Source organism: Malaclemys terrapin, chromosome 11 (assembly GCF_027887155.1).
Source record: "Malaclemys terrapin pileata isolate rMalTer1 chromosome 11, rMalTer1.hap1, whole genome shotgun sequence".
NCBI classification, from domain to species: Eukaryota; Metazoa; Chordata; order Testudines; family Emydidae; genus Malaclemys; species Malaclemys terrapin.
Genome location: NC_071515.1, coordinates 44221487 through 44246171, shown reverse-complemented (window position 1 = coordinate 44246171; position 24685 = coordinate 44221487). Strand labels below are relative to the sequence as shown.

At 42.5% G+C, this 24685-nt stretch overlaps 1 protein-coding gene across 4 annotated transcripts in view; it reads right to left on the bottom strand.

Annotated features, from left to right (window-relative positions):
* Positions 1-24685, bottom strand: part of LOC128845464 (sodium channel protein type 2 subunit alpha-like) — a 190422-nt gene that overhangs the window by 80599 nt on the left and 85138 nt on the right. For 3 of the 4 annotated variants that reach the window (XM_054044205.1, XM_054044208.1, XM_054044206.1), the window contains exons 9-14: positions 22631-22772; positions 21577-21783; positions 16719-17009; positions 12907-13272; positions 9066-9198; positions 7704-7942 (exon numbers count right to left, since the gene is read on the bottom strand). In XM_054044205.1, the coding sequence (XP_053900180.1) occupies positions 7704-7942; positions 9066-9198; positions 12907-13272; positions 16719-17009; positions 21577-21783; positions 22631-22772 (1378 nt within the window). The remainder of the gene's footprint in view (positions 1-7703; positions 7943-9065; positions 9199-12906; positions 13273-16718; positions 17010-21576; positions 21784-22630; positions 22773-24685) is intronic. The other variant, XM_054044207.1, reaches the window with a different exon arrangement.

The following is a 24685-nucleotide window of genomic DNA, read 5'->3' as shown; positions in this document are numbered from 1 at the left end:
TTGCTTTATCACCAATCTGGAAAACTGATATTCTGAGGCCTGGTGATCAATAACTGAAGACTGCCCCAACCTGGACTGTAGACCAGTGCTGCATCGGTCTCATTTTCAGATGGGCAAACAGAGTCATGTGGTAGAACCTTATCCTCTGTGTGGGGCAACTTTAATAGACATTGCCTCATTTTGAGAAATCTGTCCTCTGGCAGAAAAGATCTCCCATCTACGAAGTCTAATAAGTAATCCCTTGTTTAGGACAGAGGATCAACTTTGGGATGTTAAGAAAGAACCTAAGTCTGAGAAAAGATTGGTCATGGTGATTATGTGGCTCAAAAGGTCCTCATGCACAGCATCCTACAGTAGCCAATCGTCCAAGTAAGGGTAAACAAAAATACCCTGATTCTTCAGATATGCCTCCACAATGGAGAGGCACTTAGTTAGTACCCTGGGTGCTGTGGAAAGGCCAAATGGGAACACCTTCTGGAAATGGCAGCCAGCCACCACAATTCAAAGATACTTTTGATGGTTTTGGCAAACTGCAATACAGAATCAAGTGTCCTTTAGATTAAGAGTTGTGAGCCAATCCAGAATTGACAGCAAAAGGATTATGGCGGCCAGGGTCAACATATGGAACTGAAACTTCCAGATGTACTTGTTCAATTCCCTTCAGTCTAATATTGGTCAAAACCCTCCATCCTTCTTTTGAACCAGAAAATATTGGGAGCCTGACCCCTTCTATAAGTGGGAACCCCTCAACTGCTCCTATCCAAAACAACTTTCCCACTTCTGCAAGAAAATTCGCTTTATGAGAGGGGTCCCTGAAGCGGGAGGCAGTCTTTGGAATTCTACATTCTTTAAGATCCATTGGTCTGAGGTAATTTGTCTCCATCTATGTATGAAGTGGGCTAGTCTGTCTCCAAAGGAAGAGGTAGAAAAGGGCTGCTTCTAGACTCTTGATCCTCTTGTCAAAACGGAGACTTGGCATTTTGGGACGAGGGTGCTGACAAAGCAGCCGACTGTTTGGATTTGGATCCTTGTTTGAAAGGCCTCTTTCTATAATGGCTCTGAGAGTCTGCAGTTTGTTGCTATTGTTGTCTGGTGACTAGACAAAGAGTAGGACACTAAAAGCCAGGAGTAGTGCTGCCTCTATTATTGGAAAGAGGAAGTGGAGGGCCTCATTTGAGTAGCTGGGATCAACCCCAGAAACTGAGCTGTTGATCTCATGTCTTAGTTTTTCTAATAAATTATCAGTTTTTTCACTAAAGAGACTCTCCCCTTCAAAAGGGTGATCTTCCAGCTTACTTCTACTGTCCATAGCTAGAGAGGAGGACTGAAGCCTCCTGATAGTATTGGTTGATGCCAATGCTCTAGCAGCAGAGTCCAAAGCACCAAAGGAGGCCCTGAGGGAAAATTTGGCTAAATTCTGATCCTCCAATAAGATGATGTTGGCCAACATTTTTCCCATAGCTGGAATTGATAATGTGCCATGACTGCCTGATAATTGACCACACTGATACAAAGGGATGAGGAGAACACCCCTCTCTTCAGTGAATCAGTCATTTTCCCTTCTGTCATTTGGAGTGGAGTGTGATTTTCCTGATCCTGCCCTATTGCTGGCAGCAGCCACTACCAGCGTATTGGGTAGGTATAGAAATAAGAGAATTCTTCAGAAGGTATCTGGTATAGTTTGTCCTCCTTCTTAGAGATGAATTGACAAGAGACAGGATTGGACCATACAGATTTGGCCAGCTGTAACAACCCATTCAGGATGGTGAGTGATAGCCTATTCTTGGCAATAGCACTGAGGATATCAGATATCGGGTGGGAAGTCTTTTCCATCAGTACCACTGGGAGACAAAGTGGAAACCATATGATCCACCAAATCGTGAAAGTGCACAGCATTCTTGGAAGGAGAGGAAGTAGGAGCCACCCTCCACAAGTTCATCCAGTGATAGGTCGGGCTCAAGGTCTGTTTCTAAACTCTCTCTTTGTCAGTCTCCTAGACAGAGTATCAGGACTCACTATCTGTAGCGTCAACTGATCCAGATGAGTTGGATCAGAGGATCTTTAAGTTTTCAGATTCTTTGTAGATAAAATGTCACCTTTCCACCCAAGTGGAAGATAAATGAAGAGGTCCTAAGGAGGCTCCTAATAAGGCCACAGGCCATGAATTTCCAGTATGTCCAACAACTGGAGGTTGGGAACATGCCAACAGGGCGTGCACAAAAGGGTGGTCCAAACTTCGCTACAGGTCTCTGCATTCTTCCTCTCTCCTCCTCCTGGAAGGTTCCATGTCAGGATGTGAGAAAATACATACTGGGGATAGTAACAGACCAGGAGGGAGGGAGGGATCCAGCTTTTTGGGGAGACCCTGTAGGCGTCCTAAGAGAAGGGCTCAGGAAGTGTTCTGGGGAAGAATCAGCAACTGGTCTCTTCTTCCTAACAGAAAACAAAGATGTTGACCCTGGAACCAAGGAAACATCTCCTCTTAGGTACTGTGTGCTTTATGTCTGAATCTGAGGCATGCAGTGGAGCCGAAAGGTAAACTTGGACTGCCACAGTGACAGAACTTTCTGGAACCGAAGAAGTAGCTGGAAACAAAACAGAGACCAGGTCAAGAAACAACAGTGGAGCTAAAGATTTGGACATCATCTGATCCGGTGGGCTCATCTCCTTAGTTACTGAAGCTGAAGGTGGAATAGATCTCTGTTTCAGAATCATGGTTGCCCTATTAAAATCAAATGGATCCGACAGCTCTTATGAGCAGGAAATGACATTGCTAACATTGGCAGCTTTGCTTCTATCCTTTGTCCTTGGTGCCGCACGATCTAAGACTGAAGGTGCTGATGGCCCTAGTTCAGAGGCACTACTTACATCCATCCTCTAGGATCCGGAAATGACCCTGGTCCTACAGCCACAGGGATTATGTCAGGATCAGATTGCTCTCAGAGCATTGGAGAGGGTGGCTGAACTGGTTCTTGACTTTTCTTCTGAAACCAGGATGGTTGGATCCAACCATGCTACCCTCGGTTTGGACTTGTATTGGCTCAGAAGGATTGACTGAGGGAGCACAGGAACTGAGTCTGGGCCCAACAAGTGCTGTGGCTTCTTGGAACCCTACATTGACCAGAACCAATGGAGGGCACCAGAGCCAAAGCTGACTCTTTAGACCTTGGAGCCGAAGTCTGAATAGGTCCAGAGGGCCCAACCTTGAGGGCTTCCTTAACCAGAAAGAGTTGCTGACGAGTCTCCCTGTCCTTATGGTCTCTGGGGGATGAAAGTCTGGCAGACTGAACATCCAGAAGGCGAGCAGCCTTCTCCCAGATACTTTAGGCACTGCATGTAGTCATTTGATATCAAGAACACAGCCAGGCAGGAAGCGCACATCTTAAACCTTGGCTTTTTAGCTTTTTCATTTTCACCATTCCCTGAAATCGTAAAGACACTCTATTTATTGACTTACTATAAGCCAGTCGTTCTCAACCTCTTTATCACTGTGGGCCGCACATATGGCCCACAATGTGTTACCTGGGCCACAGACTGAGAACCACAGCAAGCCCCTCCATGAATCCCTTCCCCACAGACCCCTATGCCCAGTGCCTCCTGCCCAAAGATCCCTCCACAAAGTGGGGCCAGGAGTGGAGCCCTGGGCAGTGGGGTCGGGCGGCAGGGACTCTGGACCCAGTGAGTGGGGCAGGGCGGTAGCCCTGACCCTGGACCTGGCCACACGGGGCCGGGTGGCAGACTAGACCCTGACCCCGCAGAGCTGGCCGGGAGCTCTGACCCTGGACCCTGCAGGGCTGGCTGGCAGCCATAGGGTCGGTTGGTGACACCGACATGCTAGGCCAGGAGCCCAGACCCCCGCGCTGGGCAGCCAGGAACCCAGACCCCACTCTGGGCGGTCTTTAGCACACAGCTGGGCCGCATGCGGCCCAATGGGTTGAGAACCGCTGCTATAAGCTATCTCCAACTATCTTGGAAGAAACAACACTCTGGCTTCAAAGAGACAAGAGGGGTTCACATCTGTCCTGCCAGATGGTTGGAAAAACTGAGGTGGGAAGGGCGCTGCACCCACTATATATATATGGCCTTGTCCTCCGTATGTCAATGTTTAGGGGACGGGTGGGGGTGCGAAAGCACTCTAGCTGATACTGCTAGAAGAGGGTTCTACTGCAAGGCACCACAAGGTATGCAGTACCCATAATCTGTAGAGCCCTTAGAAAGAATTGTGGTTCTTTAGATGTGTTGTCTACACAGATTCCACTCATGGCCTGCATGTGTCCTATGAGCACAAGACTGGATTCTTTCTGAGCAGCAGTGTTTGCTGGGGCCACACCTATGCCTTCCTACCCTACCTCCCCCCAACCCCACCCCAGTTCCTTCATCATCCAGAATTCCAGAGGAGTAGGACTCTGTAGTAGCAGAGAAGGAGGGCAGGTTAGAATCTTTGTGGACAATACATTTCGAAGAACCAGTTACTATCAGTAAGTAACCATTCAATCATCTTTGAGGGATTGTCCATGTGGATTCCACTCTCAGTAACTAACAAACAGTTGTCTATTTTCTGGGAAGTGGGTATAAGAAACCCTATTTTATCCAATATGACACCCAATCTGAAAACATGTACAAGGTAATCCTGAGTGGTAAATGGGTATACCATTTCCACACAGGTGCTCTACATATTTCAGGTATGGAAACATTCCCCAACAAGGCATGCTGCCTCTACCATAGTGGAATGAGCTCTAATATGACTGAATGAATCCTGTATGACTAGCAAGTTACTATGCTACTGGAGACCCACTTGGATGATCTCTGTGGTTTAAATCAGTGTATGTACCCAGCAGACACCATATGGACATGTCCTCCTGCCTGAGTCTGAGGAGGACTGCATCAATTTCTCCCACAGCAAGACTTCTTGCCTCCCTGGCTCTCTGGGTGTGCTTGCAGAAAGAATGACACATGGAAAGAACAACACATCAGGCATCGAGAGTGTCCATTCTTGATAGCCACTGCAGCATCACACATGGACAGGTCATCCTGATGACCTTGCTTCTGCTATGATTTTAGTACCCTTGTCTGGTGGGGATGGGGATGGGATAAGGGGGTCCTAAGCTAAATAAAATGTAAGCTAGATATATATGTTTACATGCCATTAAATGAAACAACTGCTAACTATGCTAAATCCTAATAATAAAAGATGAATTGCTCAGTGCACGAGTGAAACAGACACTACCCAGGATTGTCTTAAAGCCACGGGTAGTCAGAAGGTACTGAGCCCACTCCACCCTTTATATCCACAGATGGGGGGATATAAGGGCAACTCAGACATAGTGTCCATTGGGGTTGCACCTATTAGTCAAAAATAAGCTGATCTCATGCACCTGAGGTGCATGTCCACAAAGAATGGATTCTGTGTGGACAATCACTCGGAGAAGAAGATATTCTTAAAAATAAAAAATCAATGAAATCCATTACTGGCACATAAGAAACCAACTACAGCTGACCAACTACAGGTGAAAGTACTAAAATTCTGAAGGAAGTCTATCCTGTCAGCTTAACGTCTCCAGAGGAGTATAGAAATAAGCAACAAACTGCTCACAGTTATGGGTTCTAATTTTAAGAAGTGCTGAATTTGCAACTCCACTTCAACTAAGTTGTGGGTGATCAGCACTTCAGAACATCAAGCCCCATCTTTTTAAATATAGTGGAAGTAATTGCAAGAGGCTCAGCCAAAAGGAAGTCACAGAATATATGGTACATACAAGTGCAAAGCAAGATATTAATTATTCATTGTTTTAGCACCAAGGGATGAAAAAAAACCTTTTAAAAAGGTAATGGGCAGAAGAAAGCTAGAGTATTTATGGGCTATAAGATTTTTTTTTCTTTTTCTTTTTTGCAAGAAGAAGCATACAACTCACATAGCAAACCTGCAATGGCTGAGTTTTAGCTAAGTGCGTGGGTAAACATGGAACCCTGATAGTATGAAGAAATACCTATTTTTGCACATCGCACAATTAGATCATTCATACTTAGCTGTTACTTTTAGTGGGTCTGTTCAATGAATTACTGATATCTGGGATTCATTTTTCCTGGATTTGGGACAGACACAATCACAGAAAACCTGTGACAGCTGTTAGCCCTCAATATTTTCCTTCTCCTCAAATGTAATCCTTATCTTGTATTTTAGGATCAATCTGACTACCTCTGACAAACTTATTTGTTACCTCAAATGCAGACGAGACAGGTGTACTTTGTCTGGTTTGGTTCAAGGGCTTGACATTCAGTTCATGCTCAGCAGCTCTAGACATGGTGACAATTTACAAAAAACTATTCGAGATTCAAATAATCCAAATAATCCATTGCGTGTGCTCTAAATGGTGGTTTGCTGCCCCAATTTGCTTCACAGTGAGAAGAGTTAGAACACAAAACAGAGTATTTCCTCTAAAAATCAAATATAGGTGGGTAGTTCTAGAAAACCAACAAAAACAACCAGAATAGCACATAAGACCAGAATTACCCGTGGGTTCTTCCTCTTCTAGAAGTCAAAGTCAAATAAATGCTTCAAGGTATATCAGGAAATATTCTTAAAGGGACTATGTAAAATTGACACATTTTTGTTTAACAGATCTGCCTCTTGTGGGTAATCAGTAAGATCTACTTATTTTAACAGGCAAAGGAAATTTTACTTCTTTTCACTCCTGTTAGTACTACAAGAGAATGAATTAAGGTTCTCTTCTGCCATGTGCATCATTCATGGAATTGCTAACTAATTTCTAGTTGCCGAACCTTTATTCATGTCAGAGCTAGAAACAACATAAACTGACTTTCAGATGTCTGGTTGAGTTTATAGGGTGGTGTAGCCAGGGGGTTGCCTCCCGAGCGCCCCCTTGTGGCCTGCAGCACCCACCTCGGTTTCCTTGTCAATGAGATAACATTGAGTTTCCTTAGGTAGCCCACAAAGAGAAGCCAAACACTCTGCTTTACATCAGCGCTTTGCTCTTTAATGGAGCCTTCTGGAAAAGTACTTTAACAACAGTTTACAGGTTCTTACCTCAGAACCCAGCCAAAACTTAAAAGTCCTAAAACAAAAAGTCTCTGGTTTCAGCAACAGTCCCTTCTGTAAGGCCTCAGGCTTGCTCAGGGTCTCCCTCAAACCTCCCTGCCTGGAGAGTTTTGAAGTATTTTGCCTGCCTTTTCAGTCTCTTTCAGTGCTCCCCCTGCCTACAACAGATCTGTAGTCCCGTCTTTCTCTCTCTCTCTCTCTCTGGAGCTCTCTGTTGCTCTTTTATAATGGAATCACCTGATCCCTCTGAGGTGTGCCTGCTTAGTAACTAGAGTTGGCTGGCGCCAAGCCTCTAGCCCTCAAAGGGGTACAGACAAACTATCTCACTGTTACAGATTGGCAGATGGATGGACAAACACACACATGCACCCTGGCACGTGGGATTTTCAAAAATGCCTAATTGACTTAGGAGTACAAGGTCCACTGAAAGTGAAAAGTTTTTGTAAATTCTACCAAACAGCTAATACTTGTAACCTATGCAAACACATAGAAGTCATATAGTACACCTCAAAATGATTTTTAGAGCCACTTTTCACAGTATAATCATAATTTTAAATCTGTTTTGTAAAATGAAATAAATCAGAAATGAATTCTACTTTAATTAGAAGTTGTATTCACATATCACAATACATTTTGACAGACTTACCAGGTTTCCTACTGAAAGCACATTGTGGAAGTGTTTAGTCATTGGATAATATTCCATGGCCATAAACAGTGTGTTTAAAACAATGCAGATGGTAATAGCAAGATCAACAAATGGATCCATCACAATCAAACTAACAATATGTTTTACTTTTAACCAAGGAGCGCAACAGTCCCAGATCAAGAAAGTGTTGGCAAATTTATACCAGCACGGTGGGCATTTTTGCCTGGATTCTTCAAGTTCTAGAGGAAGAGAAATGTGTAAAAACAAAGTGAAGACAAATATCTACTGATTCTACTTTATATTTTTATATCTCAATTTAAGGTTTAAAAGTGGGGAAAAGGCCAATGAAAACTATGGGTTGAAATTTGTAAACTAAATTCAAATTTTTAAGCCTTGTACACTTTGAGGCTTATCTTTTAGGGCTTGGCATGAGATGTGTGAATGAGGAATTGAGTCATTCTAATCAGTCAATGAAAATATTTGAATCAGGAAAACAAAGGTACAAGTAGCAATACTACATGTGGGGGATGCTGCAATGCTTGAAACAAGAATATAGTGATGGGTTCAAGAGGTAGGTTGGAGAAGCCTTGTTAGGTTTTGAGTATGGTATTAATGTTGCAGGTGTAGGCAGTGTAGGCATAGGAAAAAAAAAACCACACCACCAGAAAAGGGGCCTGCAGGAAATAGGCTTAAATTTATCTTAATTGAAGAAACTTCTGTTTTCTTTTGCGTTTCACTTTTCTCTTTTTGTTATTTTACTTATTTAATTTTAAAGTTTCTTCCATTCTTAGATCAAAATGTTTCAAGACCAGCCTCCAATACTTCAATCCATTCAGAAATCTAAATTACCTACTTGCATGAAACAAAACAAAACAAACAAGAAAATAGGGCTGGATTAACTTCACTGAGGTTTTGTAAACCTTTCAAACTATTTTGGGGATTTGCAAAGCTAGTTTCATTTCATTAACATTTTCTTCCTATTAGTTTAATCCATGTTTTTTACTTTCAAGAATATATTTAATTCATAGAAACAAGCATTTTCCAGTTACCAGGAATCTTATGCTAATTATTAGGAGCAAACACCATCCCATGCCAATAACTAGGCTAACAAAAGTGAATGACCAATATAAAGAAGATACGCTTTAAACTATTTCAAATAATTTTTTCTTCCCCTCTATTCCTATCATTTTCACTGTATCCAATTTTCCCTATGTTTATTTGTTTTTAATAGGATATTTCTTCTCTGCCCCTCTTTTTAGTCTCCCCAATACAACCATAAACTTAACACCTTTGCTTAATTTCAGACTCAATTGAAAGTAAATTCATCCATCTGTGGTTTTGTTCCTGTTTTTTTAAACACACCTTCCATTGTGTTTGTGAGTATGCTGGCTATACTCATTGCTCTGTGCCTTATAGTTGGATCTTCCAGTAAATCCATTGATATTTTATAAGAACTTGACCTCCTCTTCTTTATTTCTATTTCTGAAGTGGTGCTCTGTAAATTAGATATAGATTAAATTAAATTAAATTCAGAAATATTGTAAGCAGACACCAAACATTTCTATAATGAATCTGAGCTCCAAGGAACTCATGCTACATGCACCTTCATATTTATGCAATGTATTATGTCAGACTTTTATTTGTAATATTAACCTACCATATTCAAAAAGTATTGTTTAGTTATTTCCAAAGTGTATTTCTGGACACTACTATTACTGATAACTTATACAGTACTTCACATTTTTAAAGTGCTACACAAACATTAACTTATTAATTCTGAAATCAGTATTATTAACCCCATCTTGCAGATGGGAAAACTGTAAAAGAAAGAAGTTAAGCAACATGGCCAAGGTAACACAGCAAGTCAATGGCAGAGCTGGAATCAGAAGTCTGGAGGTTTCTGGCTCCCAGTTCCAGGCTTAGTGCACTAGATTAAACTGTCTCATTTTACCCTCTATTTCCCGACTGGATCAAAATGCAAGATACACATGGAAACTAAAATCTCATGTAAGTTAACTTTATGTAATAATTATTTTCCTCTCAACTGAAATTGGTAAAGTTTTTCTGTCAGTTTATTATTCCACTCATGACTAGGGCTTCGTGTCTGTTACAGCCATAGGTTCCGTGACTTTCCGCAACTTCTACAGCGACTGGTGCAGCTGACCCCAGGGCTGCCCAAGCAGCTGGCCCCGGGGACAGCCATACAGTCCACTGGAGTGACTCTACAGTCAGCCACAATGGTACGGCTGGTGTGGCCCTGGGGCCAGTCGCACCGGCCAGTGCCCAGGGGCAGCCAGCGCAGCTGCTGCTTGGTGGCCCCTGGCAGCTGGTGCTGCTGGTCCCCCTACCCCAAGTAACACCCCTCCCCTCCAGCTAAGATTTAGTCAGGGGTATACAGTGCAAGCCATTGACAGGTCACGGGCCGTGGATTTTTGTTTATTGCCCATGATCTGTCCATGATTTTTATTAAAAATACTGTGACAGACCCAGACCAGTGGGGTACAGGAGTCTGGTAGAAGGCAAACATACTGGCCACTGGATGAATAGTTTTCTGTTCCCTGAGTGACCAGAGCAGGGGCTGCCCTAGAGCAATCAGGAACCTGCTAGAATCAATTAAGCCAGGCAAGCTAATTAAGACACCTAGTGGCCAATTAAGAACTTACTAGAATCAGTTATGGCAGGCAGGCTAATCAGGATACCTGGTTTAAAAAGGACCTCCCATCAGTTAGTGGGGGGTGGGCACACAAGGAGGAGGGAGTGAGAAGGTGTGCTGCTGGAGGACTGAAGAGTACAAGTGTGATCAGGCTTCAGGAGGAAGATCCTGCATTAAGGATAAAGAAGGTGCTGGAGGAAGGCCATGGGGAAGTAGCCCAGGGAGTTGTAGCTGTCACGCAACTGATACAGGGGACATTGTAGACAGCTGCTATCCACAGGGCCATGGGCTGGAACCCAGTGTAGAGGGTGGGCCTGGGTCCCCCGCAACTCCTGATCGGACACAGGAGGAGTTGACCTGGTCTGTGAGAAACACCAGAAGGGAAGGTCTAATTTGGAAATGGATCTGGCCTCTCCCTGACCCAATAGGTGGGACACAGAGACTGTGGGGATTGTTCTCCATTTCCCCCATGCTGGCCAGTGATAAGGTTAGCTGAGTGAACAGCAGGTTTGAGCCTCTATCAGAAGCAGCCAAATTGAGGGCTGCCGTGAACCTCTGAGGTGAGCAATTCCAGCAAAAAGCGCAGGACCCACCAAGGCAGAGGAGGAACTTTGTCATAATACCCATGACTAAAATGTAGCCTTACTCATGACTGACTCTTCTTATGAGATATTCACTGTAAAGGGTATCTACTTTTTATCAACTCAAATTCAATTACCAATAAAAGTCTGACTGAACTGAGCCCAAGCATGCCAATTTATTTTTAAGTAAGGAAGGGTAAAGAGGATGAATCTTGAAATTAACACACTGAAGATATACCTGTACTTGCAGTCACACCCTGCATATACATATAAAGAGACATTGTGTGTGTGTGCAAGCGTGTTTGAAAATTTCTACACTAAAATAAATAAATGTTTTTAAGAAAATGAAATGATAACACATGGAGTGCATGATAAGGCTCACATTAAAATTGATATAATTGTCTAATGGTCTGTTTTGCTGAATGAGTAAGAGTTCCAGAAAAAAATATTTCATTCCAAGGTCATGTCACATTCACAAAAAGTCTGGATATAGGCACCGATTCCGTGGGTGCTCTGGGGCTGGAGCAACCATGGGGAAAAATTAGTGGGTGCTCAGCACCCACTGGGCAGCCACGCTCCCCTCACCCTCACCCTCAGCCCCACCTCCTCCTCCTTCCCCCAAGCACACCACGTCCCCGCTCCTCCGCCTACCTCCCAGCCGCTGCCAAACAGCTGTTTGTCAGCATTAACAAGCTCCAGGAGGGAGGGGGGAGGAGCAGGAATGTGGCACGCTCAGGGGAGAAGGCGGGGAAGAGGCAGGGCAGAGATTTGGAAAGGAGTTGGAATAGGGGCAGGGAGGAGGCGGAGTTGGGACGGGGACTTTGGGGAAGGGGTTGGAATGGGGACAGGGCAAGGGGTGAGAAGAGGCGGGGCAGGGTCTCATGGAAGGGGTGGAATGAGGGCAGGGCCCGGGGCAGAGGAGGGGTCGAGTACCCAGGGAAAAGCAGGGAAGTCAGTGCCTATGTCTGTGGATACAAGGAGCAGTTTATTGTTCTGTATTGTTTGAAATGATAGCTGACAGGGTGGACAGATTTCCCCAATTTTACCTGCTATAGCATGCCGCATATGTGCTTTCAAAAGATATGCACAGATTCTGGCATTTGGGATGGGCCGTTGCAGGTTGGATTCATGGTTAGGGTCTTCTAACTAATTATGATCCTGTCCCTCCACCTCACACAGGCACAGTCCATACTCCTCCCTCCTATGGGCTCTGATGGCCTAAAAGCTCTCCTCCCTGGTTTCAGGATCCTGTCAGAGGGTCCTGGTGCTATGGGATTCTGCTGAACTTTGGTGCTGTTGCTACCTGTAAAGATTTCCTTTGACTAGAGAAATCCCAGGATGAGGGTCTCCAGAACACATTACACACTAGATCCCTTTGTTCATCCTACCCTCCCCATTAAAATCTGGAATGCTTCTAGGTAGCGTAACCTTAGCGCGAAAAATTTAATCAGAGCATTTCTGAGACCATGTGCACACACATTTGTACACCGACATGGGAAGAGAGAGGAAAATCACGGTCTAGTAAGAAGCTTGTCAGGAAACAGAGACAGAGGGAGTTTGAGAGTGAAGGAAATAATTGGACGTAATGAGAAAAAGGGAAGGAGGGGATACATTAAATGTTTAGGAAGCCAAATGTCTGAATTTTGGGTCCTGAAACAGAACTACAAATAGCCCGTTATGCATGCTATTCGGTATTCAGTTCTGTACACATCCTTACTGCATACGTAGACACTAAATGTTCAGTAAATTTGGTATTTCAGCCTATTAGTTCAGAGTGTGTTTGCAAGTACATGTAGTAAGTTCCAGATTAATATAGAAAATCATTTTAGACCTATTTTATTATACTAAAAGTTATTGTGGGATGCAGTAACATTCACAATTTGGCCAACCAGGGATTTCATTCTGTAGAAACACAGGCTGATGCAGTAACAAAAGGCCATCATGCCTGAACTATTTAAAACTTCCTTACATTGTCATCAGTAGTTGGTTTATCTATTATCACCTCTGGCAGAAGCTGTCCAGTAGGCGACAAGAGTGATGTTTGTCCACCAACCAAGGAAACCACTCCATTGCAGTCCACAGTACTATGCATCTTCCCGTTCACTGGAAGCCTCCTTGATGACGCACTGCCCTGACTAATGTTACTATTGTGCCGTTCATGTCTGAGTGGCACAAAAAGAGAACCTCTTCTGCTATCATCTTCAAAAGTGCTATGTTCATCATCAGCAAAGTCATTTTCTGATCCTACATCCTTTACTCGACCTCTAAAGCTGAAAAGACTCGTTCTGCTGTTGCGCCTTGGGGAAAACAGGGAGTCACGAATGCTCAGCAAAGACTGTAGGAAAACATAATTAAACTTATTATTTGAAAATTTTAAATATATAAAAACACATTTCAAGGTAAAACCAGTTAACATGCCCTAAAAAGTCTTTTCAAACCAGATTTAAAAAAACAAACACATTTCTGGGATTGAAATAAAACAGAGAAAGAGTACAGACATAACCACCAGAGATCACTGTTCATCTGAGTTGCTAAATTTAAACCAAAAAGTAATTATTTGAAAAAATCTGCATTAGGCTATGTTACCTTTCACACTATTCTGAGTATCTCGTAAACTTTCTGGAAATTCTAGAGACCTATTTGTATTATGCATCCAGGAGGTGAATGCATGGCTGGGCAGATGGTGTCACCAAGAGGGCTTCCACTTCCTTGACCACAGGGTGATGATGTTCTGGGAAGAACTGCTGAGTGGAGGCTTCCACTTCCTTGACCACAGGGTGATGATGTTCTGGGAAGAACTGCTGAGTGGAGATGGGGTCCACCTATTGAGGAAGGGGAAGAGTATCTCTAGATACAGACTGGCTAACGTAGTGAGGGAGGGTTTTAAACTAGGTTCATCAGGGGATGAAGACAAAAGCTAACAGGTAAGTCTAAGACATGGAGCCCTAGGAGGGTCAGAATCTGGGGGGAGTATGGACCGTTATAGCAGAGACAAGGGAGAGACAAGAGGGAACACAGAGGGGAAATCAAATCAGTATCTTAGATATCTGTATATAATGCAAGAAGTATGGGGAATAAACAGGAGGAACTAGAAATACTGATGAATAAACACAACTATGACATCACAGAGACTTGGTGGCATAATACACATGATTGGATCATTGGAATCAGGAAGGGCAGGCAGGGAAAAAAGAAGTGTTGTTTTGTATTTCAAGATGTATACACTTGAACTGAGGTGGAGACAGAAATGTTGAAAGTCTCTGGGTAAGGATAAAGGGGGTAAAAAACAAGGGTGATGTCATGGTAGGGGTCCACTGTAGATCACCTAACCAGGAAAAGAAGTGAATGAGGCTTTTTTAAACAACTAACAAAATCATCCAAAGCACAGAACTAGGTGGTGATGGGGAACTTCAACTACCCAAACATCTGTTGGAAAATAATACAGCAAGACACAGATTATCCAGCAAGTTGGCGACAATTTTTTATTTCAGAAGGTGGAGAAAGCTACTAGGGGACAGGCTGTTCTAGATTTGATTTTGACAAATAGAGATGAACTAGTTGAGAATTTGGAAGTGGAAGGCAGCTTGGGTGAAAGTCATCATGAAATGGTAGAGTTCATGATTCTAAGGAATGGTAGGAGGGAAAACTGCAAAATAAAGATAATGGATTTCAAGAAGGCAGACTTTAGCAAATTCAGGGAGTTGGTAAGTAAGTTCCCAAAGAAAGCAAGTCTAAGAGGAAAAACAGTTTGAGAGAATTGGCAGTTTTTCAAAGTGACATTATTAAAGACACAAGAGCAAACTATCCGATTGTGTAGGAAATATAGGAAGTATGGCAAGACACCATCCTGGCTTAACCAGGAGATCTTCAAGGATCTGAAACTCAAAAAAGGAGTCCTACAAAGAGTGGAAACTAGGTCATTACAAATGATGACTATAAACAACACAATCATGTAGGGACAAAATTAGAAAGACCAAAACACAAAATGAGATTAAACTGGCTAGAGACATGAAGGGTAATAGGAAAACATTCTACAAATACATTAGAAGCAAAAGGAAGACCAAAGATAGGGTAGGCCCATTACTTAATGAGAGGGGAAAGACAGTAACAGAAAACGTGGAAATGGCAGAAATGCTAAATGACTTTTTTGATAATGAAACAAATAAGCAATCAATTTGCCAACACTGAAAAGATAATAAGGTGATAAGTAACAGTCAACATGGATTTGCCAAGAACAAATGGTGTCAAACCAACCTAATAGCTTTCTCTGATAGAGTAACAAGCCTTGTGGATGGTGGGGGAAGTGGTAGATTTGGTATATCTTGACTTTAGTAAGGTTTTTGATACTGTCTTGCAAGACCTTCTCATAAACAAACTGGGGAAATACAGCCTAAATGGAGCTACTATAATGTGGATGCATAACTGCTTGGAAAATCATTCCCAGAGAGTAATCATCGGTGGTTCATAGTCAAGCTGGAAGGGCATATCATATATGGTCTCGCAGGGATTGGTCCTGAGTCTGGTTCTGTTCAATATTTTAATGAATGATTTAGATAATGGCATAGAGAGTACACTTACAAAGTTTGCGGATGATATCAAGCTCGGAGGGATTGCAAGTGCTTTGGAGGATAGGATTAAAGTTCAAAATGATCTGGACAAACTGGATAAATGGTCTGAAGTAAACAGGATGAAATTCAAAAAGGATAAATGCAAAGTACTCCACTTAGGAAGAAACAATCAATTGCACACATACAAAATGGGAAATGACTGCCTAGGAAGGAGTACTGCGGAAAGGGATCTGGGGGTTATAGTGGATCACACGCTAAATATGACTCAACAGTGTAACACTTGCAAAAAACTGAACATCGTTCTGGGATATATTACAAGGAGTGTTGTAAATAAGATACACAAAGTGATTCTTCCACTTTACTCCACGCTGATAAGGCCTCAGCTGGAATAGTGTGTCCAGTTCTGGGTGCCACATTTCAGGAAAGATGTAGACAAATTCGAGAAAGTCCAGAGAAGAGCAAGAAAAATGATAGAAAACATGACTTACGAGGAAAGATTAAAAAAATAGGTTTGTTTAGTCTGGAGAAAAGAAAACTGAGTGGGGGACATGATAATTGTTTTCAAGTGCATAAAAGATTGTTAGCTGAAATAGCTGTTGATTCTGTGGAAATGAAATGATGCATTCAGCATTACAGTAAAGTGGTAATTGAATGTTGAAAAAAAGAGAAAACAAATCACTTTTCTAGGTATAATGCAGAGAATTACTTCAATATGAAAAATGCATACATTTCCATCATTTCGTGAACCTTTAGAATATTATAAATGTGTGTGTAATGAATATGGACTCATTAAAATAAAAACAAAAGAAGAATTGACAATGGTTATTGACTACTAGCATTAAATACTACTACAGCATCCTAGACCACAAGGACACTAGGCCAGCAAAATGAACAATTCCTGGACTACCTTTTAAGGTATATGAAAGCACAGGTTAGGAGATTTTAGCTGTGAGTAAATGTAGATTTCAGTGTAAAGTAGTGCATGTGTTTATATTATCATAACATCAAGATATTGAACAGCTGTTTTATTAATATTATTTTGGGGAATGTTTTCAGGGTTTATTTAAGTAACACAAAAGCTTTCCCTTAATTATCCCCCTCTTTTACAATCATGCAGTTTAGTCACAATGCTGTGCCTTATATATTACTACAACCTCCATGTCAAACAGATCACTGTGCTAAAAAATTACAATTGCATTAGTTATAACAGTACCTGGTGGGGGGAAGTGAAATGTTTTTCATATGTCAGTCTATTCCCTTCCAAAGAGAAACGGAAACCTTTTCTTCTGATATTGCCTTCTGAATCAGATTTGGGAAGCTTTTCATCATCCAACTTGTCCTCTCCTCCAGAAAGCTCTCTCTGTCTTCTTTTCTTCCTTCTATTTCTCCTTTCTTTAGCACTCTTTGAGCTCAACTTCGATGCTTCTGAAGAACTCTCCGAGAGCCCACAAATCCTATCTTCGCCACCAAAATCTCTTAACTCAGCAGCCTCTTCTGCTATTGCCTGGTATACCAAAAGGTTGACTACTTATTAAAACACTAAAATATCAAATATGCATTTAACTACCATATCCTTTACTACTTACTATACAAAGTACAGTCCATCCTTGTTTTCCCAAATTTACTCCAAGTGGCTTTTATGTATATGGCCAAAGCCTACTAATTTCTGCAAAAATATCACTTGAAATAATTAGTAAATGCAAAGTAAGTGAGGAGAAAAGGATAAAGCCCATAATGTATTATGGAAGCACTGATCACAACTTTATAGCTAAGGTTGAGTTCTGTTTTGCACTTAAAGCATTGACTCAATCTCTTTGATAAATACAGCATCTCTGCCTCACATCAACATTTGCATACTGGATTTAAAGAGTATTTTCTGAAAATTGGTTAACATTAATTCAAACTTGTGTCCTTTAAGAAATTTAGTATCTGTCTCGGTATTTTCTTTGTCCTGAATGACGTTAACAATGGGAAAAATACAGAAATTCAAGCTCTCCATACAGTTAAAATTAATCAAAACCTTATGCATAGACTATATTTGAAGAAATCAGCTTGTAATTAAGCTACATTTGCAGCTTTGTATCTAGTTGTATATAGCATTGTATGTAAATTTTTATGATTATAAATAACACAGACATGTTCATGTAACTCTTAGGTGGGCACTTTGAGATATCAGAGGAAACTTTGCAGATACAGACTAACAAGGCTACTACTCTGAAACCTGTCAACTAATCACCATCATTCCTCTACAGCTAGTTTTGATTAAATCAATTCTATCTGTTACAATGAATCAAGAAGTAAAAGGAAGACTGCATACATGTCAAGAATTCTCACTGGTTGATTAAGTAGTCCCACTGTCTCTGTTCTTTAAAGTTTCTGTAGCTGCATACTAGCTTGAGTCCCCAGGACACTGCTTTCTTATCTCCACTATCCATTCAGGCAATACTGCTGGAGGAACTGAGGCTGGGGGAGGAGGGGAAGACATAAAACTGCTGGAAAAGCAGTCAGCATGGTGGATGAGGACACTGAAACCAATGCAATTTTGCATATAGGCCATACAGTGGTGGGGAGAAGGGGGAAGAAACCTCCCACCCTCTGGGAAAGCAGTGGTTGGGCTGGACTGGGGGATAGAAAGTGGATAGGAGGCTACAAGCCATTCCCTGTTTCAATCAAGGGAGGCAGAAGGGGCAGGAGCTGGTAAGCAGTCTCTGCATGGCTCCAGGGGGACACAAAGGGGAAAGGAAGGGGTGCACAAAAGAGAAGGCTTAATTCTCCTTTTCCTCTGGCACCAGTGGAGTGGGGTAGCAATAGGAGAACAGATTCACAAAGGGAGGTAGAGTTCATTAGAGGGAGTATAGGTACAACAAGGAAAAGGGGAAGGGGAACAGGTCACGCAGATCCAGGACATCCTGCTCAGGTGATTTTGGGGTAATGGTAGACGCACAGGGCAGTGGATCGCCATCCACTAACCCAGACAAATGCTGTTCACGGAGCAGGAAGGCCAGTTGGCAATGTGGCCCATTAAAGAGGAACAGATGCTGCGATACATGCTGTCATTGGCAACCCATCAACTGGCATCCTCCAAAATTTCGAATCGCCTTTCGGCCATTACTTTTGTCAGCAGGCTAAATGGCTACCCAGATCCTTGCAGGGGTTTCTTAGTACAAAGGTTTTTGGCGGGATGGTCACGTAGTGGTGGACCCAGGGAGGATTCCCATCGTCCCATCAGGGTTTCCATGCTCAGGGACCTCCTTCACATCCTCGGTGTCACATGTCAGAGTGCACAGGAGGTGTCCCTATTCAGGGCAGCATTCTTGACAGCATTTTTTGGTGCTTTCAGGATCAGTGATCTGGTGCCTGGGTCCATCAGGGTTTCTACGGGAAAGGCTTTGGAATTTCGTGACATAAGCTGGCACAAGCATGCAGTGATATTACACTTGCGAAGGTCAAAGACTGATCAAGTTAGCCAGGGTGCATTTGTTACCCTATGGGAGGGTGGCGAGCCTGGGGTCTGCTGTTCGGGCGTTGAGGGCCTATATGGCAATATGGTGGAAGGGAGAAGGCTCCCCTTTTTGTACATGGAGAAGGGAGTCCCCTCATGGCATATCTATTGATTACCATGTTGAGATGGGGGCTAATGAGGTTGGGGCTGCCAGCCCATGAATTTGGTTCCCACTCATTCAGAATAGGGGCGGCTATGGCAGCAGCACAGATAGGTATGGAAGCAGAGGCTATTCAGGTAATCGGGCGCTGGCGGTCTAATGCATACTGATCGTATGTAAGATCGCAGGTGGAAAATCAACATTAATCGGTTGTGTTCTCATTTCAGATACGGGACAGCCGGCTATACACATGAGGGTGTGGATCTGTGGGCACAGTATTGTGTTTTGGGTGCATAGGCACGCAGCCAGGTTCCCCGAGGGCTCCCAGTTGGAGTTCAGTGGCGAAGCATTACTCAGTTGCAGGGCGACTCCAGGCACCAGTGCAGCAAGTGCATGCCTGGGGCGGCAAGCCGCGGGGGGCGGCGTGCCGGTCGCAGTGAGGGTGGTAGTCAGGCAGCCATCGGCGGCATGCCTGCGGGAGGTCTGCTGGTCCTGCGATTTCGGTGGCGGGTACACCACCGCGGGACCGGCAGATCACCCGCAGAAACGCCACCGAATCCATGTGACCGCAGACCGCCCGCAGGCATGCCGCCGCAGGCCGACTGACTGCTGTGCTTGGGGCGGCAAAAAACATAGAACCGCCCCTGCTCAGCTGGCACACAGAGGGGCATGTTACGGGATCAACTGATACCGCTGTTGTATGCTGTGTGGGCGTGTCAGCGGCCTCCGGATATATTGGTGATACACCTGGGAGAAAATGATCTGGCAACACTTAACGGGGTGGAGTTAATGCTTCTAATTAGGAGGGACCTGATGCAGATCCTGGCAATTTTTCCGGGCATTAACATTGTCTGGTCGGATATGCTTCAGCACAGGGTCTGACGGGGAGCCATGAACCCCGCCAGGGTGGACAAAACCAGGAAGTATGTGAATAGGAAAGTGGCCAAATTCTTGTTGCCTTTGGTGGGGTGGGGGAGGGGGACACAGTAATTTCACATTCTGACATATTCTATGGGGCACCGGAGTTATTTCAGGAGAATGGGCTGCACCTGTCAGACTCAGGTGCTGCCATATTTTTGGCTGATATAAAAGAGGGCATTGGGAGATGTCTGGGAACCTGGCTGGGTGTGGGGAGGAGGCAGCGAAGCTAATGGTTGGCGCCTCCTTGTGGTGGATGTTCAGTGCAGGTACTCCATAAATTAAGGCACAAAAGAATGGATAATTGGCTTGGAAAAGGAATTAAGGAGAGGTGTTTGGTAATTGAGCAAGCTGGGGCAGTTGGGGACTCCTCTGACTGGTACAGCAGGGAGCCAACCCCCCATCATTATAGTCCACCTTAACCCTTCCTACGAGCGGAGGTGGTCGGTAAGGTCCCGGCAAGGGAATTGCTGGAGGGACCTGGATGAAAAGGGGGGGAAGCTGGTGGAAGCCTCCCCCCCCCCTCAGAATTGGAGGGTCCCGGCAGTGGATCTGCTGGAGGGACATAAATGGAACGGTGTGGGGAAGAGGCTGGAAAAAGCACTCACCGCCCCCGCGTGAATTGTGGAGGTTTTCCCCTGCACTGCACATTTTATCTGCCAGGTTAGTCCCAGACATCTAATAATATAGTTGTGGCCTGATTAAATCCTAGGGTGAACAGACAGCAAATATGAAAAATTGGGATGGGGGGGTAATCGGAGCCTATATAAGCAAAAGACCCAAAAATCGGGACTGTCCCTATAAAATCAGGACATCTGGTCATTCTATTAAACTCATATCTAATGTCTCCTGTCATTCTTTCGGCATAGCCAGACAATCACCAGTACACTTCAAATGCAAAGCAACTGTTAAACCAATTTAACTGGCTGGCGCATTCTGGCTTCTTTTTACTGCTCTGGTGGATGTCCTTGAAACGTTTTAAAAAATGATTTAGGCTTGATATTACATATATTTAATTCACTGGACATATAGGATGGTATAAATCTTTTAAGTTTCTCGTTTAATATGTTCATCTATGACATTTTAGATTACTTTTAAATATTAAATTCCCGGACAAAAAAACACTTTAAAGTGGAATTAAGGCTGAGAATAAATATCAGTAATTTAAAGGCAAAAAACATTACAGTGATGTTGTAATTATCCCCAAATGAAGTATTATAAACTCAGGAAATCCAGAATTAAGGTTATTGTAAAAAGAAATTCAAACACAGCAAGATAAGAAATGTACACTTAAGGCACCCAAACAACCCCAACTCATTTTTTGCTCATTTTGAATCTCCATTAACACTTGAGGTTAGAAATTTCTTGAATGACAGACCCATTTTTAGGTGTACCTCACCGGTACTATCACAACAAATCTGACATAGGTAAAAAAAGTGGAAGCTTTGTTGTTTTCCTAGTTTCCACTAAATTATATACTATCTTTCACTAATTTGTGTGTGCAATGTTATATTTTTAGGTAAAAGAATAAAAATGCTCAGATACAGCTACCTGAACTTCTTCTTGTTGCTTTCTCAGCTGTTCAAGCATCTGCTGAAATTCTGCCTCCTTCTGCTTTGCTTCTTCTAGGGTTGCTTGATTCTGTTCTTCATAGGCCATGGCAACCACAGCCAGGATCAAGTTAATCAGATAGAAAGAGCCCAGGAAAATCACCAGAACGAAAAATATCATGTATGTTTTGCCAGCAGCACGTAGAGTCTGTGAGGAAAATGATACAACTGATTAATTTGAGAATTATACAGAATTTAAGAATTAGGAAAATGGTTATGTGTCTATATCAAAGACAGTTGTTCATATTGAATACGACAATATTTATTTTATAAACCAAAATGAAAACAAATGCAAAATGTGAGTGTGTGTGTATGAGAGAAAGGTGGTGTGATTTAGGAATCCTGTTTTACTTATGGGGGGGGGTATATGAGATTTTAAGAATCATCTCAAAGAGGAGACGATTCAAAGTAAATAATTAAAAAGAAATTTGTGTGGGGGATTTTTAGGCACTGAAAAACTACTAGTTGTATCTTCCCCTTTGACTGGCCAGAATACCTAAAAGAAGCACCATCAGTAATATCAACTAAACAATAGATCCTAGCTTATTGTAAGAATAAAGCCATGAATTCATGGCTATCAAAATAGGACTCAAGGTATTTAAGACAGGACTACCACCTTCTGAAATTATAACAAGTATTCACTGCTTAAGCACAGTATTGCAGTTCTGAAGGTAACAAATAACAATGTTGTGTCAAATGAAACATGATACAGTCATGAAAATGGGTTCTGAAAACTTCTGTGTAGATTTATACAAAGCATGACAAATCCTGTAGCATGTGTTTCACAATTCTGTATGATCCTGCAAGTTTGGGATAAAGGTCCCACACCTTTGAAAATCCTATTAGTCTACAATGTTCCCCAATAATATTTTATGATTGGGCGTCTTAATTTTTAATACACCATTATGTAATAAGAAATGTAAAGACCATTCTTTCTGTCATAATTGATTTTAGACATTTAACATATCAAAACATAGTTTTCACTACATTCTCACCAGTTGATAAAGGTTTTCCCAGTAATCCTGAGTCATCAGTCGAAAAAGTGACAAGAATGCCCAGCTGAACGTGTCAAAACTCGTGTAGCCATAGTTGGGGTTTCTACCAGCTTTTATACATGTATATCCTTCTGGACATCGACTTAAAAAAAATAATTTAAATTAATTTGGTTTTTTTAACAATGGTAAAAAGTAAAAATTGTCCTTCAATTGAATAACTTTCACGAATGAATAGGAGACTCATTGTGGATTACTAAATTCTACAAGTTATCAAGAACTAAATGGGAAAGAGATTAAAGATATTGCATGACAAACTGTACCATATACCCCCCTCACACACATAAACACTCCCTCCCTCTCCTTGATCTGTCCAGGGTCTGCTCTTATCTGCTCAGCCTCTGGCTGCCATAAACTTCTCCTCTGAAGTACTGCTCAGAGTCACCTGCCCCCAGCTGCAACCACAGGAGCTTCACCCAGGTGATGCATACTTCTCCCAGAAGCTCTGTGTTATCTCTACCAGGACACTAAATATACAGCTTTATTGGAAGTAACTTTCCCCTTTAGCCCAGGAGTTCCATAAAAGATGCTACTGCTTCCCCAAAGAGGACTACAAGGGGCCCAGTGTATGAGAGTATATCTCATAAATGTAATGAAATTACAGTACTATTTGGTCCCACTATACATATTTACTGCTGAAATTTGTCTGGAAGAGGAGCTGGACCATCAGATTTCTTGGTAATTTGTTGATCAGTCAAGCTGGAATTAGTGAATTTCAGAATTGGAAAAAAAAAAAGGTCTTACCTGTGGATTTTCTTTCTAGAACCTTGCATGTCAGTTTTCACAGTGGGTGGTTCCCCATCTCACAGCCCAAATGTCTGCTATTACCCTGTAGGAAGAACTCTCTAGATTGTTAGCTTACAAACTTGAAAGATACTATGTAAAATTTTAAATGTACCATTCAATTCAAATCTTTTGCTGCAGAGCCTTGGCACAAAATTTAAAGATTTTTTCAAGGAATACAGTCTTCCTTTCAAATTGTTTAACAAGGGAGCAATAACCAGAAAAAAATCTGGACAAGTGAGGGTCAGACCAGAAGACATGGAAGGTTCTAGAAAGAAAATTCATAGATAGCACAGAATTTTTACTTCTCTGTCCCCTCCATATCAGTCTTCCCCTTGGAATATGGAAAACAGTAAATTATCCCTAAGGAGGAAGTAGGATTTAATTTAACCATATAGAAAATTGAAAACTGACAAAGATTACAGGGGTACCATGTTCTGTAACATCTTTCTACCAAACACTGCATCTGCAGTGAATCTACAGTATTGGGGTATTAAACACACGTTCTGTGGTCCAAATCCAGACCAAATGGTGTAGTTATAACATGGCCAGCATGACAATCAGAATGTGCAGAGACTCAGGTTTAATTTAAAACTAGAAATATGTTTCTACTCGTCATGGCTACAGAAATAATCTTCCAACAGAAACAGAGTGTAAACTGATATAATGAAGTATGCCTGAATCTGCAGAGAGAAACAGCCAGAAACAATGAGACGGAGGGGGTTAACTCCGCTGTCCCATATTAATCGGATTGAAGCATCTGCTGTATAGCCCAATGACATAACTCTTCCATTTTTGATTTTCCAACTGGACCTGGATGAAAATAGTTTAATCACAACCTGACTTGCGGTGTTCTGAAAGGGAGGCTGGTCCAGATGACATTCCCTTAGGCCTAATGCATTATCCTGAGCCAGTAGACTGACTTTACTTTTTCTTTTACACACAGAAGCTTGAGGAATAGAATGACCAGATCTACCTTTCCTGAGTTTTTCTGCCTTCCTAGCAGTTTACACACACCATGTTTATAAAGAATCCTCCATTGGAGGAGGAAGAGTGACAGTGATGGATCACAGCATTAGACAGGTTATACTCTATGGGGAAATCCTGGCTCTACTGAAGTCAATATGGAGTTTTGCCACTGACTTCAATGGAGCCAGGATTTCAACTCATGTCTCCTTCTTCAGTCACATCCCTTGAGTCACATAGGAGCCCTGA